At 40.7% G+C, this 14,805-nt stretch overlaps 1 protein-coding gene across 2 annotated transcripts in view; it reads left to right on the plus strand.

Annotated features, from left to right (window-relative positions):
* INIP (INTS3 and NABP interacting protein) overlaps window positions 1-14,805 on the plus strand; it is a 44,846-nt gene that overhangs the window by 20,859 nt on the left and 9,182 nt on the right. Inside the window, exons 3-5 of one of the 2 annotated variants that reach the window (XM_018561152.1) lie at window positions 1,057-1,147; window positions 2,719-2,852; window positions 12,799-12,809. In XM_018561152.1, coding sequence (XP_018416654.1) covers window positions 1,057-1,147; window positions 2,719-2,814 — 187 coding nt within the window. In that variant the 3' untranslated portion in view covers window positions 2,815-2,852; window positions 12,799-12,809. Of the gene's footprint in view, window positions 1-1,056; window positions 1,148-2,718; window positions 2,905-12,798; window positions 12,810-14,805 lie in introns of those variants that run through there. The other variant, XM_018561151.1, reaches the window with a different exon arrangement.

A 14,805-nucleotide genomic window follows, 5' to 3' on the forward strand; every position in this document is an offset into this window, starting at 1 on the left:
CCCCTTCCCCCCCCCCTCGTTTTATGTTTCCTCTCAATGTGTATTCTATAGTCCAACGTTTGGTCACCATACGACAGGTGATGGCACTTGGATTAGAGGGTCGGCCCTGAGCTCAATGACGATTAGCTACGATACGCCTTACACTTGTAGACCCTGGATCGCATACTGTAAGATCTCCTAGTGCACATCAGTGATCTAACTGCACTCCACCCTATAGACGTGAGAAAGCCTCACCAATGTTTGATTATTTTTGTGTGTTCATCACGCTTTTATGGGTTTGCTGCATTCTACACTGTACTGTGATATATATGTTTTGTAACTATGTTTCTATATATCTGAAAACCTTACAATAAAGAATAAGAAAAAAAATGTCCTGCTTACCTCTGTCACCCTTTCTGCTCTCCCTCCCCATCCCCCCTCCTTGGCACTGTGTCTCCTTCACAGGATCTCTGTTCGAGCAGAGCCTTTGCAGTTTGTACTAGACGATAGAATGATATGTCCTGCTGTATACAGCTAATTTCTATGCATGCATACGCAACGTTGAATGTTATCTACTTATGTCTTCTTTTACTGGGCTGTATGTACCGCTCTTGTATGGCTGTAAGTACTATTTACATTTGCAAAAAGTCTTTAAAATCAATAAAATTGATTGAACAGGAAAAAAAAAAGGGTACTGCACACATGTCTTATGGATGTTGTCCTGACAGCAATATGTGATTCCTGCAGGGTTTTTTGGCCTCTTTGGCTATACATACACTTTAAAGCTGCATCTCTGTTCATTCTGCCCTCTTTGTGTATTGACCATAAAGTCTAATTATCTCCCATAGTAATGATCCCATGTAAGCAAACAACAAGTCTTTCAGTTGTTGTTTCCATTCCTCAAGGGCCTGTGCTCCATCCATTTCAATGTATTACTTCCCATTGGTCATGGGACAAGTTTGTATGTTTCATCCATTATAAATTAATAGTATCAATAGATCAAGGGGGCATGTCTATCTTTTTGATTTAGGCCTTGTTTACAATCTAACATATGCCTTGACTTTGCCTTCCCAACAGCATAGCCCTTTCAAGACCAAATGTCAGCAAAGATTTCCGTGACCATGCAGAGCAACAGCACATAGCTGCCCAGCAAAAGGCAGCACTTCAGGTATGACCTTTTTAAAGGGAATATATAGCAGCCAAAATGTTTGCAGATACTGCATAAGGAAATTGTAGTGTTTTACATGTCTTGGTAAACCCCCTCAAGTAATCAGTAACTATAACGGTTGGATATTTTCTTGTATACATTTTTCTTTACATTATTCCCTGGCCACATGCTGTATCCCCATTCCAAGGAATAATGCATTTAACCCACCATTTGGATGCTTCATTCCCCTTTCCTAATAAGTCATAGGCTTACATGCAGAAAATATTCAAAGCTGAACATGCACAAAAATATTTTCATTTTAGTAAATTCCTGAATACCCACAAAGAATATAAACTCACCTTGTGTGCATTAAATGCCTTTCCAGTCTTCGATATTACTTTGTCCGTCTGACTTGCATTTGACCTGCTTCAAGCATACAGGTCTATAGAAATGCAAAACTGGTTTAAAGTGAACACAAGCAGTTGATACAGGCCCATTATGTGCTGCACATAGCCTGTGCATATAGCAGAGCAGTGAGAGGGAACCAGCAGGCCCATCCATTGCAGGCTGCCTGCAGAAAACTACAGGAGGGGGCAGATATAAGACAGTCACCCTGTACAAGGAGGGAGAGAGTAGCAATGACCAGTTTTCATTACAGGAAAATGCTGCATAGGTTTCATGCTGGATTACTGCATGAAACCTATGGATGGACTGCATGGATCAGAAACCATGAATATATGAAAAAAATGTGAATGAATATTCCTTACAAAACTTTAGCTACCTGCTATGCTTTCTAGTACTTGACTAAAAGGCAATTAAACGATTGAAGAGATATGGTGACATACAAGCAGCTCTAAAATGAAAAAGTTGCAGTGAAATTATTCCAGCAACTTTACAGAAAACCGCACTGACAGAAATGAATAGGCTACTATTGCTGACTTTTTTTTTTTTTTTTTAAGTCTGCGACCCAAAACAAATATGCATGTCAGGAGCTCTGACTTCACTTGCACAGCTTTTTTCTTTTTTTACGCTGAACACCACACAGGAGAAAATCTTCTAAAACCTTCCTCTTTAACCCCTTTTAAAAACATGAAAAAGCATTATCTCTACCCTGCTAGGTCATCTATTTGCGATGAAGCCCTACTAAATAAACAACCACCCGTTTGTTCTAAACTTAAAACCCACCTTATAACTTCATATATTAATGCCAATGAAACAGACCATTGCAAAAGCCTGGAAAACACCCAATACTTCTGCAGATTAATTCAAATCACATATGTATTAGTGCATACTATAAGAACTGATATATAACTGACTGCCATCCAAACTGGCATGTGCAAACTCAATAGCATACGGGAATTCGCACTACTTTCCTGCTACTTTTGATCATTCTTTACCAGGTGTTTGAATTTTAGCTGCTCAGATGCTTTAGCCCCTGTACACTGCCATCACCTCCCCATCCATCAGAAAATAATTTTTAACAGCTTAGAATGGTCAGCTGGTGTCTAGTGTTTGCATGTCACGGCTCTCTCTCCTGTGCCTGCCTTCAGGATCATAAATATACATTTTAACCTTTTGCTTTCTCCCTACAGCATGCTCATGCACATTCCTCAGGATACTTCATAACCCAAGACTCTGCTTTTGGAAATCTCATTCTCCCAGTTATCCCACGTCTGGATGCTGAGTGACAGTGGTTACTTCTGTTGAGGTCTTCCTGAGGCAGCAACAACTCTTATGTGAACTAGCTGAAGACTTTGTATAACAATTGTAAATATCTTTTTTTTAATAGTTGCATCACAGTGCCTGGAACTAAGCTGGCAAAATTTTGGTTTACAACAGTTCATTCTTGTGACTGTAATGCAAGGACTTTATGAAATATTCCTTTGAAATAAAAATGAACTTTTGTTTTTATAGAATGGCATCCCGTGTTTTTTTTTTTTTACATGTATTGTGTGTGAGCTTGCATACACCTGCATATATTAATGCAGTATTTTGCAGCCATGTGCACAGGGCAGTAACCCATAGCTGTCGGTCTGGATTCATCTTTTACTGACTTGACCCCAGCATAACGATATTTGGTTGGTTGGGACCATTTGCATATTTGCCAGTTCTGGCTTTCTAGCATATTGCACATGCCCTGAAAAACATCTAAATACTTTGGCCACATGTGGTTCGCCCTACTCCTTCTCCTCCTCCACAGCTTCCCGGCCAGGACCTGTATTGCAGGGGCAGATTTGACTCTCCTTTTTAAATTTACACATGTACAACCATAGGGGGGGGGGCGCCCGGTATTTTTTTAAATAGCGACCATCAGCTTATAGTAGAACTGTAAATGCCTGGTCCGTACGGCGTACTGAGCTGGCCAGCTGGAAGCACTTTTGTAGCTCCGTACGACGTACGTCCTTGGCAGCGAAAGGGTTAGGAGAACTCAAAGCAGGTATAGCAAGAAAGCAAAATATTCCGCAGTATAGGAAACTGTGCATTTACTTAGCGTGGTAAATGCCAAAGGCTTTGTGCAAAGTACTTTGCTAAAGGCGTCATCACTGATTTGTATAGTATATCACATTACTTAATAATAAACTTATAGTGCCGACACAATCATGTCGATATATATGTGTGCGTGTATATATTATTTGCTATTGTACGGTATAGAGCCCTTCTATGTGCACCTTGCTTTAAAGCTGGTTGAGTTGATGAGTGCGTTTGACATGTATTTTTTGCTTTATATATTATATCCGACATTAAATAGTTTAAAGCCGAACTCTGGGCACATCAAAATGCATTCCTTAATAGCCACAAAGGATATAAATCCACTACCACAGCACACTGTAATGTGCATTGCCATAACAAACTGTTCAGATTTATTCTCTTACAAGCTTTACACCATTCCAGAAACAGGTGTATTTAGTTTCATATACACTTTGCCTGGGCACAGGTTGATTCTGTTTAACTAATTATGTGACTTCTAAAGTCAGCTGGTTGACCCAAAGCTTACTTTGGGCTTACCCAACAAAGTCAGTAACTACTTATGCAATTAAAGGTGCCCATACACCTTATGATTATCGGACGAAACTTTTCGTCCGATGATCAAACCGTCATACGATTTTTGTATGGGCCCCTTAAGACTTCAGTGTTTTGAATTTGAAAAAATATATATGTGAGGGAAAAAATTTAATTCTGAAAAACTATGTATATTTTTTCAGTGTCAACATTATGAACTATTTTGTATGGATGATATGATGATGGATGACATAAAATCCCAATTACATCTATTAAAGTTCATTAAGTTTAATTTAAATCCAATTAAATTAAATCTATTTCAATTACTAACTGTAAATATGAAAAAGTCATCTGGGGATTATGGATACAATACTTATGGAATGTATTGTAAGTATACAGAAGAAGGTGTAAGTTTCGTTAGACATTAGTTTAGGTGTTAGGTTAGTGGTAAGGTCAAAGTGTGATAGCTTAACTTTTGTTAGGGTTAAAGTTAGGGTAAAGTAAACCTGACCATGGAAAAAAATATTTTTAAGCATCAAGACCTTGCCTGCAAGTAACTGTGCTGGTCTTCAAAACAATCCCGATTAAGCCCCCTCAGATCCTAGGCCCAGGCGGTACATGGAGCCCAAGATTTTGCTCAAGTCTATATTAAAGTGACATTAAACCCTCAGATTTTTAACATAAAACAATATTGTAATGTGTGCCTTACTGTAATCCATGGTTGTTTCCCTTCTCTTTGCTGCTCTTCCTTTTAAATCTGTATCTTAACATGCTGGGCAGAACTTCCCTTTGCAGCTGAGTGCCTCTTCCTGTAGTGCTGGCTCAGGTTGTGAACCTTCACACAGACACCATGTATCCATTTCAGAGACAAGGCAGTCTGCTGCAAAACAGAAGTTCTGCCCAGCATGAGAACAGATACAGATTTAAAAGGAAGAGCAGCAAAGAGAAGGGAAACAACCATGGATTACAGTAAGGCACACATTACAATATTGTTTTATGTTAAAAATCTGAGGGTTTAATGTCACTTTAAGCCCTGCTTCTACCATGTATATAAACCATAACAATTAACATACCGTATATGCCGCCGTATAAGGCGACTGGGCATATAAGACGACCCCCTGCTTTTTCTGTTAAAATATAGGTTTTGGGCTATACTCGTCGTATAAGACGAGTATAGCCCAAAATAATGTTTAAATACACCCACTAACCTCCATGGCGGTATTCCCGAGTGTGGCTCGGGGTTAATTTTCAGTACCATAAGCGGTAACCCACACTCGGGATTACAGTCTCTTACCTTGTCCACAAACCCCGCTGTGTCCTCCGTCTTCCGGGTTCTGTCCCTTGCGAGCATCCGCGTCGCAGGGGGAGGAACCGGCGGCAATTTTCAAAGTAAAAAAAAAAAAATAGAACGAAAAAATAAAATCATCAGACCACCAGGGAGGCTAATCTGTCAGCCCGCTGGATGAACCCAGTGTAAGGGACGACCCCCGATTTTCGGGGGATGTTTTTAAGTCTAAAAACTCGTCTTATACGCCGGCAAATACAGTATCTTATTTGTTAACTTTTGGTCTATTAAAGTGAGACTAAACTCAGGAATTAAATCTTAAAAATGCATTCAAGTACTGTAACTATTAACAAAAATGTATCTTATTTGTGTATCACTTAGCTGTAGATCCTCAAATCATCTCTGAATTTGTGTTGATACATGATGGACTACAATCTCACATTTAGTTTACTAATTTGTAGTGAGATTGTAGTCCATCACAGGAACGTGCTTGGAGCGGTGGCTAATTTACAACACACACAGGCATCAAAGAAGCCATCCTACAGAAGGAAGGACAGTGTCAGCACCAATTCAGAGATGATTTGAAGATCTACAGACGAGTGATACACAAATAAGATACATTAACCAGTTGACATCCGCGATGTTAAACCCCCTTCCCAATACTACGGGCGGACGGCAAGAGGTTAATGTTAATAGTTTGAGGTACTTAAATGTATTTTTAAGACTTAACTCCTGAGTTTAGTGTCACTTTAAATTAGGGCTGAAACAACTAATCTATAATCAATAATGAGAATCATTGTCAATCGTTGTCGGTTAGTTGACCACTCTGCAGCGGTCTGTGTCCCTTTCACTCCCCACTGCTTTCCCCGCCTCTATCGGCAGAGGCAGCGGGGACACAGACCACTGCAGGTGGCACTGGCAGGAGCGACGACTGCTGTGCCTTGGCAATACCCCGCTGCCTCCCCCCCCTGTTCCTCCTCTGCTCCCCCATTCCTCAATTTTTCAGCTGCTCCCCCTGTGCCCCTTCTTCTGCCGGCAGTAGAAAGCAGGCGTTAAGTACCCATCTAGCAGCTGAGAGCAATACCCAGCCTGCTAATGGCTATCTTAAATTGCAATAGCAGGCTGGAAATTGCACCTGCTTACTGCCTGTCATCAATCAGCAGAGGAGGACCTGAAGGAGAACTGCAATTGCTATGTATGGTGCAATTGTTAGGGATTACTTACACTTTAAAAACCCTTGTACACTAACCTTTTGTGTTAGAGAGACTTGCAGTAAGTAGGCTATACACGCAGTGAATTTCGTCTGGTTCTGGCCATTGTCAGTGCTATTCCACCTGGCATCCCTCAATCAGCTGATTAAAGGAGCAGGTTGGATAATTATCAATTGAACAGAGCTAGCAGGCAATCAGCTGCAAGCTCCGTATGAGTATCCTGCCAGCGGCCCGCTGTCAAAATATAGTAGAAACAGCAGGATTTCTTGATCAACGTTTGTAAGTGTTGATAGAAAAAAGTGTTCTATTTTTTTTTGCAAATGAATAAAAAAATAGAACCGTATATATAGTGCTGAAAAGTAATGTCCTTGCCAGAAAATGAGGTATGAGAGTGATTTATTTTTATATTAATTACAATATAGGGGTCTATTCATTAAGCTGCCGTAGGCAGAGTGAATGACCAACCTGAAGCGAAGTGAGCCGAGCGCTGTTCAGCTATTCACTTCAGGCTGGTACAGCAGGCTCCTCGCTGCTGTTCGGTCTATTCTTATAGATGCCGACCAGCAGTGAGTTATTAGCCGAATGCCGCTGAGCTGCATTCGGCTCGCCTGTTCTGCTCGCTCACTCTGTGTGACCGAGCAGAACAGAAAAATAGTTTAAAAAGTAGAAAAGAATAAATAGAAAACGATTGTGCGGAGCTAGCAGTGACAGCTAGCTCCGCCCAACTGTTTTCTATTGGCCGGCGGTTCTGCTGCCGTCAAAAAAAAGAAAAAAACATTTTTGCCATAGGAATGCATTGCTAGATTCCTATAGTCTATTTAAATTTGCAATAGCCAATAGCAAACTAGCTATTGTACACGCCCACTGCTGCTGTCAATCACTAGTGGGGACCTGATGGAGAACTGCAGCAGTGGGCGGGTGCAATATGTAGTTTGCTATTGTCTATTGCAAATTGAAATAGCCAATAGGAATCTAGCAATGCATTCGTGGTGACATTTTTTATTTTATTTTTTTTTATTCTGACGCCAGCCAACGGCTCCGTGTAAGAATAAAAAGGAAAAAGCAGTGTTTCTCTCCTGGGCGGCCGGGAGCAGGAGACTCCTGGAGTTTCCGGGAGAGTTATGCTGTCTGGAGATCAGTGTCCCTGGTTAGCTGGTAACCAGGGACGCTGATCTTTCTGCAAGTGGCCGGAGCCAGCCATAACATCACGGCTGGCTCAGCCCAGCTGCCAGAAGCAGGCTGTCGGCCGGCCGCTCGGCCAGCTTCTGCTTTCACCTTGGCTCAGTCGAGCCGAAGCATATGCCTTCGGCTCGACTGAGCCCCCCGGCCGACTTCGGAGCTGTACGGGCTATAGTGAATAGCCCATACAGCAGCCCTTTGGTTCTACTGAACCGAAGGGGTCCTGGGGCCAAAGCTAGCCGAAGGATCAGCCGGAGCTAAGGCTAGATCCTTCGGCTGCTTCGTGTATAGACCCCATAGTGTCTGTTACTCAGAAAATACTAGAGGCAGAGACCACCAGGCAACTAGCATTAAATTATAAGTGGTACATATAGCATACCCACTCATTTAAATGAATGTTCTATTTCTCTGCTTGGAGTCTGGTGCAGGCTCTGCCTTACTGAATATACAGTAATTGTCCACTTGCAATAGTTAAATGCTTTTCTGGCATTTACCGAATCATATATACCTGCAAGGTGTTTCTACCACCTGTAAATTATTTTGTGTCTGTAGTGGCATGAATAACTGCTAGTACCAAGAGCTTCTAAAACAGGACCCAGGAGATAAGGTCCTGGATCTCTTCTATGTTAACACCTTGAGGTACCGTTTGAGATGATTTTGTGTGATGGGAAGAATATTGTTGTACTTGATAAGTTAGATTTTTGTGACACTGGTCTTAGCAAAGGTCTAAAATGTTTCTATTTTTAGCTTAAATTTTTTGTGATATTATCTTGAGGTGGTATCAAATTGGCTTTACAGCAAGGAAGCATTTTCACCTCAGAACTTCTGATAACAAAGTACATCTTGTTTACCATATTGGTAGTTTTACAAGTTCAGTTAAAAAACTGAAAAAAACCCCAAAACATTCTAATTATCTATCATCAGCCGAAGCTATTCTACCAGTGTTGAATAGGTCTATTAATACATTTCTAAGAAGTTGCAAAGTCTTACATTTGTGCTGTTATCTATGATGTACAAATACTTTAATGAAAGAGCTGCTCTCTTCTATGACCCTTCATATCACATTAACATCCTTTCCCTACCAGTGTGAGAAACCTATACTTGTATATACAAGTGGTTAAGTGCCTTTAAAGCTATCCATGGTGCAATAGGAGACCCTCACCATATAAATAGTGTTCAGCATGAAAAAGCCAGAGAGTATTTACAAGTTAGGCACATTGAGAGGGGCAGAAGGAAGATAAAACATAACGATGAGGACTCTGGTCATTATGGCAGTTTTTCTTATTTCTTTCTTTTGGCTCACAGGTAAGTCCATAAATCAGATCTTATTTATAGCACTCTTGCATATATAGTATATTAGCAACAGTTAACACGGAAATATAATATGAACAGAAGTGGAGAAGTCTATTAAAGCTATAGAGCTTTCTGTTTTGTTTTTGTTTTTAAATGATGAGAAACTGAATGATTAGCATGGAATTCATATTTGTCATGAGTAATACATTTCATAGTAATATACTTTATGAAAACCTGCCTGTTATTGTTACATTTCAATTTAAGTTACCACAGTTGCCTTTTCTGAACTGTTATAATCGACATAATACCACTGTTTGTTGAAATACATTGAGGGAAATTCATTAAAACTGGAGCAGACAAAATCTGGAGCAGTTATGCATGGGAATTAATCAGCTTCTTTCTTTCATTTTCACATCTTAACTGAACAAACTAAAGAAAGAAGCTGATTGGTTGCCATGGACAACAGTTTCAGATTCTGACTGCTCCAGTTTTGATAAATTCCCCCCATTATGTATTGATCTAAAATGCACACAAAAGGTGACTATAGACATGAGACAACTGTAGCCCACTCCAGCAATTTACTCGGATTAGACTAAAAGCTTTATTGCTTATTAGCATAGGTGAAAAAATATTGATCAGTTGTGTTGAAGCTTCTCAGTAGATTGCATTTGTTTGTCCCCAATTTAAGCTGGAACCAAGGTTGTCTGATTATGATTCCACTACCACTTTCATATGCATAAGCATGCATGCTCAGGCAAAAATGTTTAGACACAAATCTTCTAAGAAAATGTTCTGGCACTCGTATCATGCCAACATGTCCACCCTGTAATGTTTATGATCACCTTAAGCCGACTTACTGTTAAATATTCAGAATTTGTTTTTAACTCAACTTAATGTGAATACGTAAATGTGATGAGCTCTCTTCTGTGCTGCTGATGTGACCAAAAGCCAGGGTATAGTAATATTTCAGACGGTCATTATGGGATAGCAAGTAAGAGTGAAGTCTTCTATAGATGGCAATACAAATCTGGCATAGCTTCTAAAGGTGCCTATACAGTATACTGTGTGATTTTCATTTGGAAATCGTACACAACGGTCTTCCGAACAGAGATCGGACAGTTGATGGTACATCACCGATTTTCAAAATATTTCATTTAGTCAGATTGGAAAAAAAAATTCTGACGGTACGAACATTGATGAATCAGTGGGGTTTTCGTTTGTCAAAAATCTCAGCAAGAACACAGCACATGCACAAAAGGATATTATTATGTAGTTTGTCAAAAATTGGTTGGTTAGTATAGGGTATTCGAGCTATAATTTATAACTGAAAATCTACTTGTGTATGGACACATTAACTCTCCCAAACTATTTGCCCTCCTCCCTTCCTGCACCACCTCCCCTCTCCCCCTACACGCTATGCCTGGTTCACCATTGTACGTGGGTGCAGGAACTTGAGCGTAGAGGTCTCTTCTGCGTTTCCTGCACATGAGCCGCGTACCGTGCCCCCATTGGTGTCATTGTTGTTATTGTCTTTCCCTAAATGTCTGCAATTGTGATGTATTATTTTGTGGATTTTTGTGTTGTTTATTTTTTGATTTGGTTTGTTTTTTTGCAAAACCTTTTTTCAATAAATACTTATTATACAAAAAACTTTCCCAAACTAGCCAAAAAAAATTTGACAGTAGTTCAGCTCCATAAAACGTATATTAGTCACTGGTTCCAAAGGAAATCACACTAAAATCATCTGCATCTTAAGAAATCAGAATCTCTAGTGTGAATCAGAAGTTACAGGAGGAGGAAATCTACCCCAGCAGCCATGAACTATAATACATTTTAGGGAATGATATATGAAATAACATGGGGATGTTATCTACATACAGCATTGCAGTTCTATGTTTTGTTTACACAGAATTCAGACCTGTACTTGTCCTATCAAGCCATTTGATTGCTATAGTCAGATCAGAAAACCTTTTTGTCCTTAGCCAGCTCCCAAAAGCAGCCCCGCTATTTCTGCAGAGCACATACAAAAACTCCAGAACATGGTGCTTTAAAAGCATCACTGAAGATTAGGATAAAAACTTAGACCATTCTCCATATGGTCTGTATTTGTTCAGCAATCATTATGTTTACACTCTACCACAAAATTATATATTGTCAGAATGTTTATACTGCTAAAATAGACAGTTTTCTATTTATGAAAATAAGCAAGGATCTATTATTAAGGAGATTCCCAACTTATTTCCATAAATCACAAAATAACTCGAGTTCGTTTATTTGCGCTAACCTGAAGACAAAATATCTACCATGTAATACTACAATACTACCAAGTAATTGGTACCAAGACACAGCGGTTCTCCACAAAAAGTTTCACTGATAAAAACTCTGTATATCCACTTAATTCTATGTACTTAAAACACAAACCCACCATATTAATAATACATACTAATATATTTTAATGAGTAAAAATTAATTCAATTAGGTAAGCATACACTATTACTAACATAATATAAATTAATATTATTATATTATATAAAATAATATAAATTATTGCTACTATAAATAATATAATAAAGAATAGCACAAGTCCTTTAGAAATATTACCATCTCTAGTGTTGAACTCTCCAACTGAAGTCTTTCACGTGTCCTAGGACAACGCAGGTCCAATTCATACTATGAGGTACTTACCTCATCCCTTGGCCCCTTAGCCACCACAGATCCTTTCCTCGTAAGGGACCAGGTAAGAATCTTGTCTTACCCAGAACCTTCTAGTGTCTGCATAAGACTAGGTATTCACCACATCCCTTGGCCACTCAACTGCCTCCTTGTTTTATGACATGTCACTTCACTGTTTCTCCTATGTTGATAGCTGCAAACAGACTGGATATAGGGCACCCTTATATGTAAGTGAAGATCCAAGATCCTCACACTTGCCCTCTTCTGACTTACAGTCAGTGGCGACACTAGGAACAATATATAAGGGGGGGCACATAAGATACCAGTCAAAACTGTGGGGGGCACTAATAATTTTCACCACTAAATCATACCACTGAAAAAAACCTAAAAAACCCCCAACTAATATATATAGTACATTCAAAAGGTATGTGTATGTAGACAGATGGGTTAGACTCAGGGCCAGAAGTGCGTGTGGCTATCTACCACGGTGCCTTGGAGCTCTGGGCCAGTCCCTGTGCACACGGGCCTGCGACTGCTCCTCATTAATGGGCTGCTCCTAGGATTTCATGAAAATGTCTCCACATCCCCTCTGCCAGCTCCCATGACCTCCCATGTCAGCTATGGGGTACACAGCTCACCTGACCTCTATTCCCATTCCGTCCTATCACCATGCTCCCCCCTACAACTGAGAAAGCTGACTGCAGTGACATCCTCCTGCGTGAGAGTGGGTGAGTATCTGACACCCTCAATGCTTTGTGGGCTGTAGTAAAAAGTAAAATTTTAGTAACCCTTAGGTGTTCATTTATACTGTTGCATTGTGTTAAATAATACATTCATGTGTGTCTTGGTAAAGCAGCCCAGTTATTTAAGATTTATTAGTTATTTGCATTTCTGGAGATGCAGAACACACCCCAACCCTATGGTAGTGCTTTACTGTGTGTTGCATTGCAATGTAGGTACGCTGGCAACGTGCATTGGGGTGGCTTTAGGAATAAATGGCACAGCACTGCACTTACATGCATTACAATTTATTGCAGTAACACTCATGGTAGTTTATTACCATATTTCAGGGGTTTTTTTTATGTTTGTTTTTGTTATCTTTTAAATTTGTACTAATATGGTATAGCACCAGTTTAAAAAGCTGAGAAGAGGGAGGCATTCTTCCCTTGGGTGCCAAAAGACCTTGGCCCAGCGCTGGTAACAGAGTCGTAACTAGAACCTTCAGGGCCCTGGTGCGAGAAACCATGAAGGACCCCCCCAACCCCCCACTGCCACGGCACCGCATGGTTAACAGGAAGGCTACCGAGGTCCCCAGCAAGCGCGGGACCTCAGGCAGCTGCTTGTTTAGTGCCGGTGTTCTGTCGAGAACGCCGACCCAGTATCTGCGTTTACGTACAGACGGTATTATACAGGAAACCAGCCTTTATTTACAAAGAATTCGTTTGTAATTGTTAATTGTGACCGTTAATAATATGCTGTCCATGGCAGTGAATGATGGATGGCAGGAAATGATGGATGGAATATTATTGACAGTCACAATTAACGATTTATACAAAATACTTTGTGAATAAATCCCGGTTTCCTCGATAATATTGGTCTGTGCGCAAGGGCAGATGCTGAGGTTGAAAAATTCAACTACGTCAGCGTTCTCCACAGAACACTGGTATCTGTGATTAGTATCGGGGCATTTTCACGAGTATATACACTTCCCCGCGCCCCCCCTTCCCACTCCAAACTTACCTTAGCTCTCCTGCAGTGCCCTCTTTCCCGTCTCGGTGGCCAGGGGGCGGAGCTTAGTGGAGAGGGTCCTCAAGCATCAGAATGTGCTGCCCGGCAGTGCCTGCAGCACATTCTATAGGACCAGTGTGACAGCCTCTCCAGCCCTGTCGCACAGCCGCCCATACATGCTGCGGGTGGCAGAGTGGCAGGAAAGGAGCGGCACGATCTCGGGGGGGCCCTCTTCTTCCTCGCTTTTTCCTCGCTGGGCCCCCCCAGCAGGCAGAACGCCAGGGCCCGGTCACAATTGCGACCGCTACGACCCTGGTAGTTCCGCCAGTGACTGCTAACAATTCTTGCAAGAGAATTCTCCAGGAAAGAGGGGAACCTAAAAGATCAAAAATGCATGATTTGGGAAGCTGGCATCCAATAAATTGGTTCACAAACTCCTACTTGCACATTCCCCCAGGATGAAATTGGGTTTTAAAGGCAATGCATTGGGGTTTTATATATACTTTTTAAAAATAAATAAACATATAAAACAACAAAAAAGTTTACACTTAAAGCCCAACTCTGTGTTGATCAGTTATTAAAAAAATCAGTCCCTGGTATCTTCTAAAAATAATAAAGCAGCTTGGGTTGCTATACTCAGCTGATCTCTGACGCTGTCCCCTGCAGACTCAGCGGTCACACATTTCGAATTCCGCGGCTATATGCCGTGGAGCCGGCTACGGAGGGGATCCGAGTGACGTCGTGCGACCTGTGCACCTGCTGCTTGTTCGGTGCGGCCGGTCAGCCCAGTCAGAGCGGTGAAGGGAGAGACTATTTTCTCAGGAGAAGGGGAACTGGGCAATTTCCTCCCCCCTGCCCGAGAAAATAGTCTCTCATTCAAGAATGTACTTTTGACAAGACTCTGAAACATATACTTTACTAGTTACCAGGTAACAAATCAGTGAGTAGAATTTATCAAGGCCAAGTACAGACAGTCATATAAAATTCAGAGTAGTTGCTTTTATAATCACATCTTAAAACCATAAACAAAGCCAAAAACATTTTGTGATGTAAATGCCACAAAGCGCCTTTGAAACAGATATTATCATAAACTAGCAGAGATGGTTCTTGGTATGATAACATTAGCATTTTAAAAGAAAGTGTTCTATTTCTGTACAGAATCAGAGCCCACTGTGATTACTTTACCCAGAACATTCATTTGCAGAATATTATTAAAGAGTGCTAAAGATGCTTAAATACCCAAACAGAAAGCAGTAATGAACACTGCTTGGAGGAGCTCAGGGTAAAATAATACCGATATTGTTTTCTTT

The sequence above is a fragment of the Nanorana parkeri genome, unplaced genomic scaffold (genome assembly GCF_000935625.1).
Source record: "Nanorana parkeri isolate BGI_ZX_2015 unplaced genomic scaffold, ASM93562v1 scaffold504, whole genome shotgun sequence".
In the NCBI taxonomy this organism is placed as follows: domain Eukaryota; kingdom Metazoa; phylum Chordata; class Amphibia; order Anura; family Dicroglossidae; genus Nanorana; species Nanorana parkeri.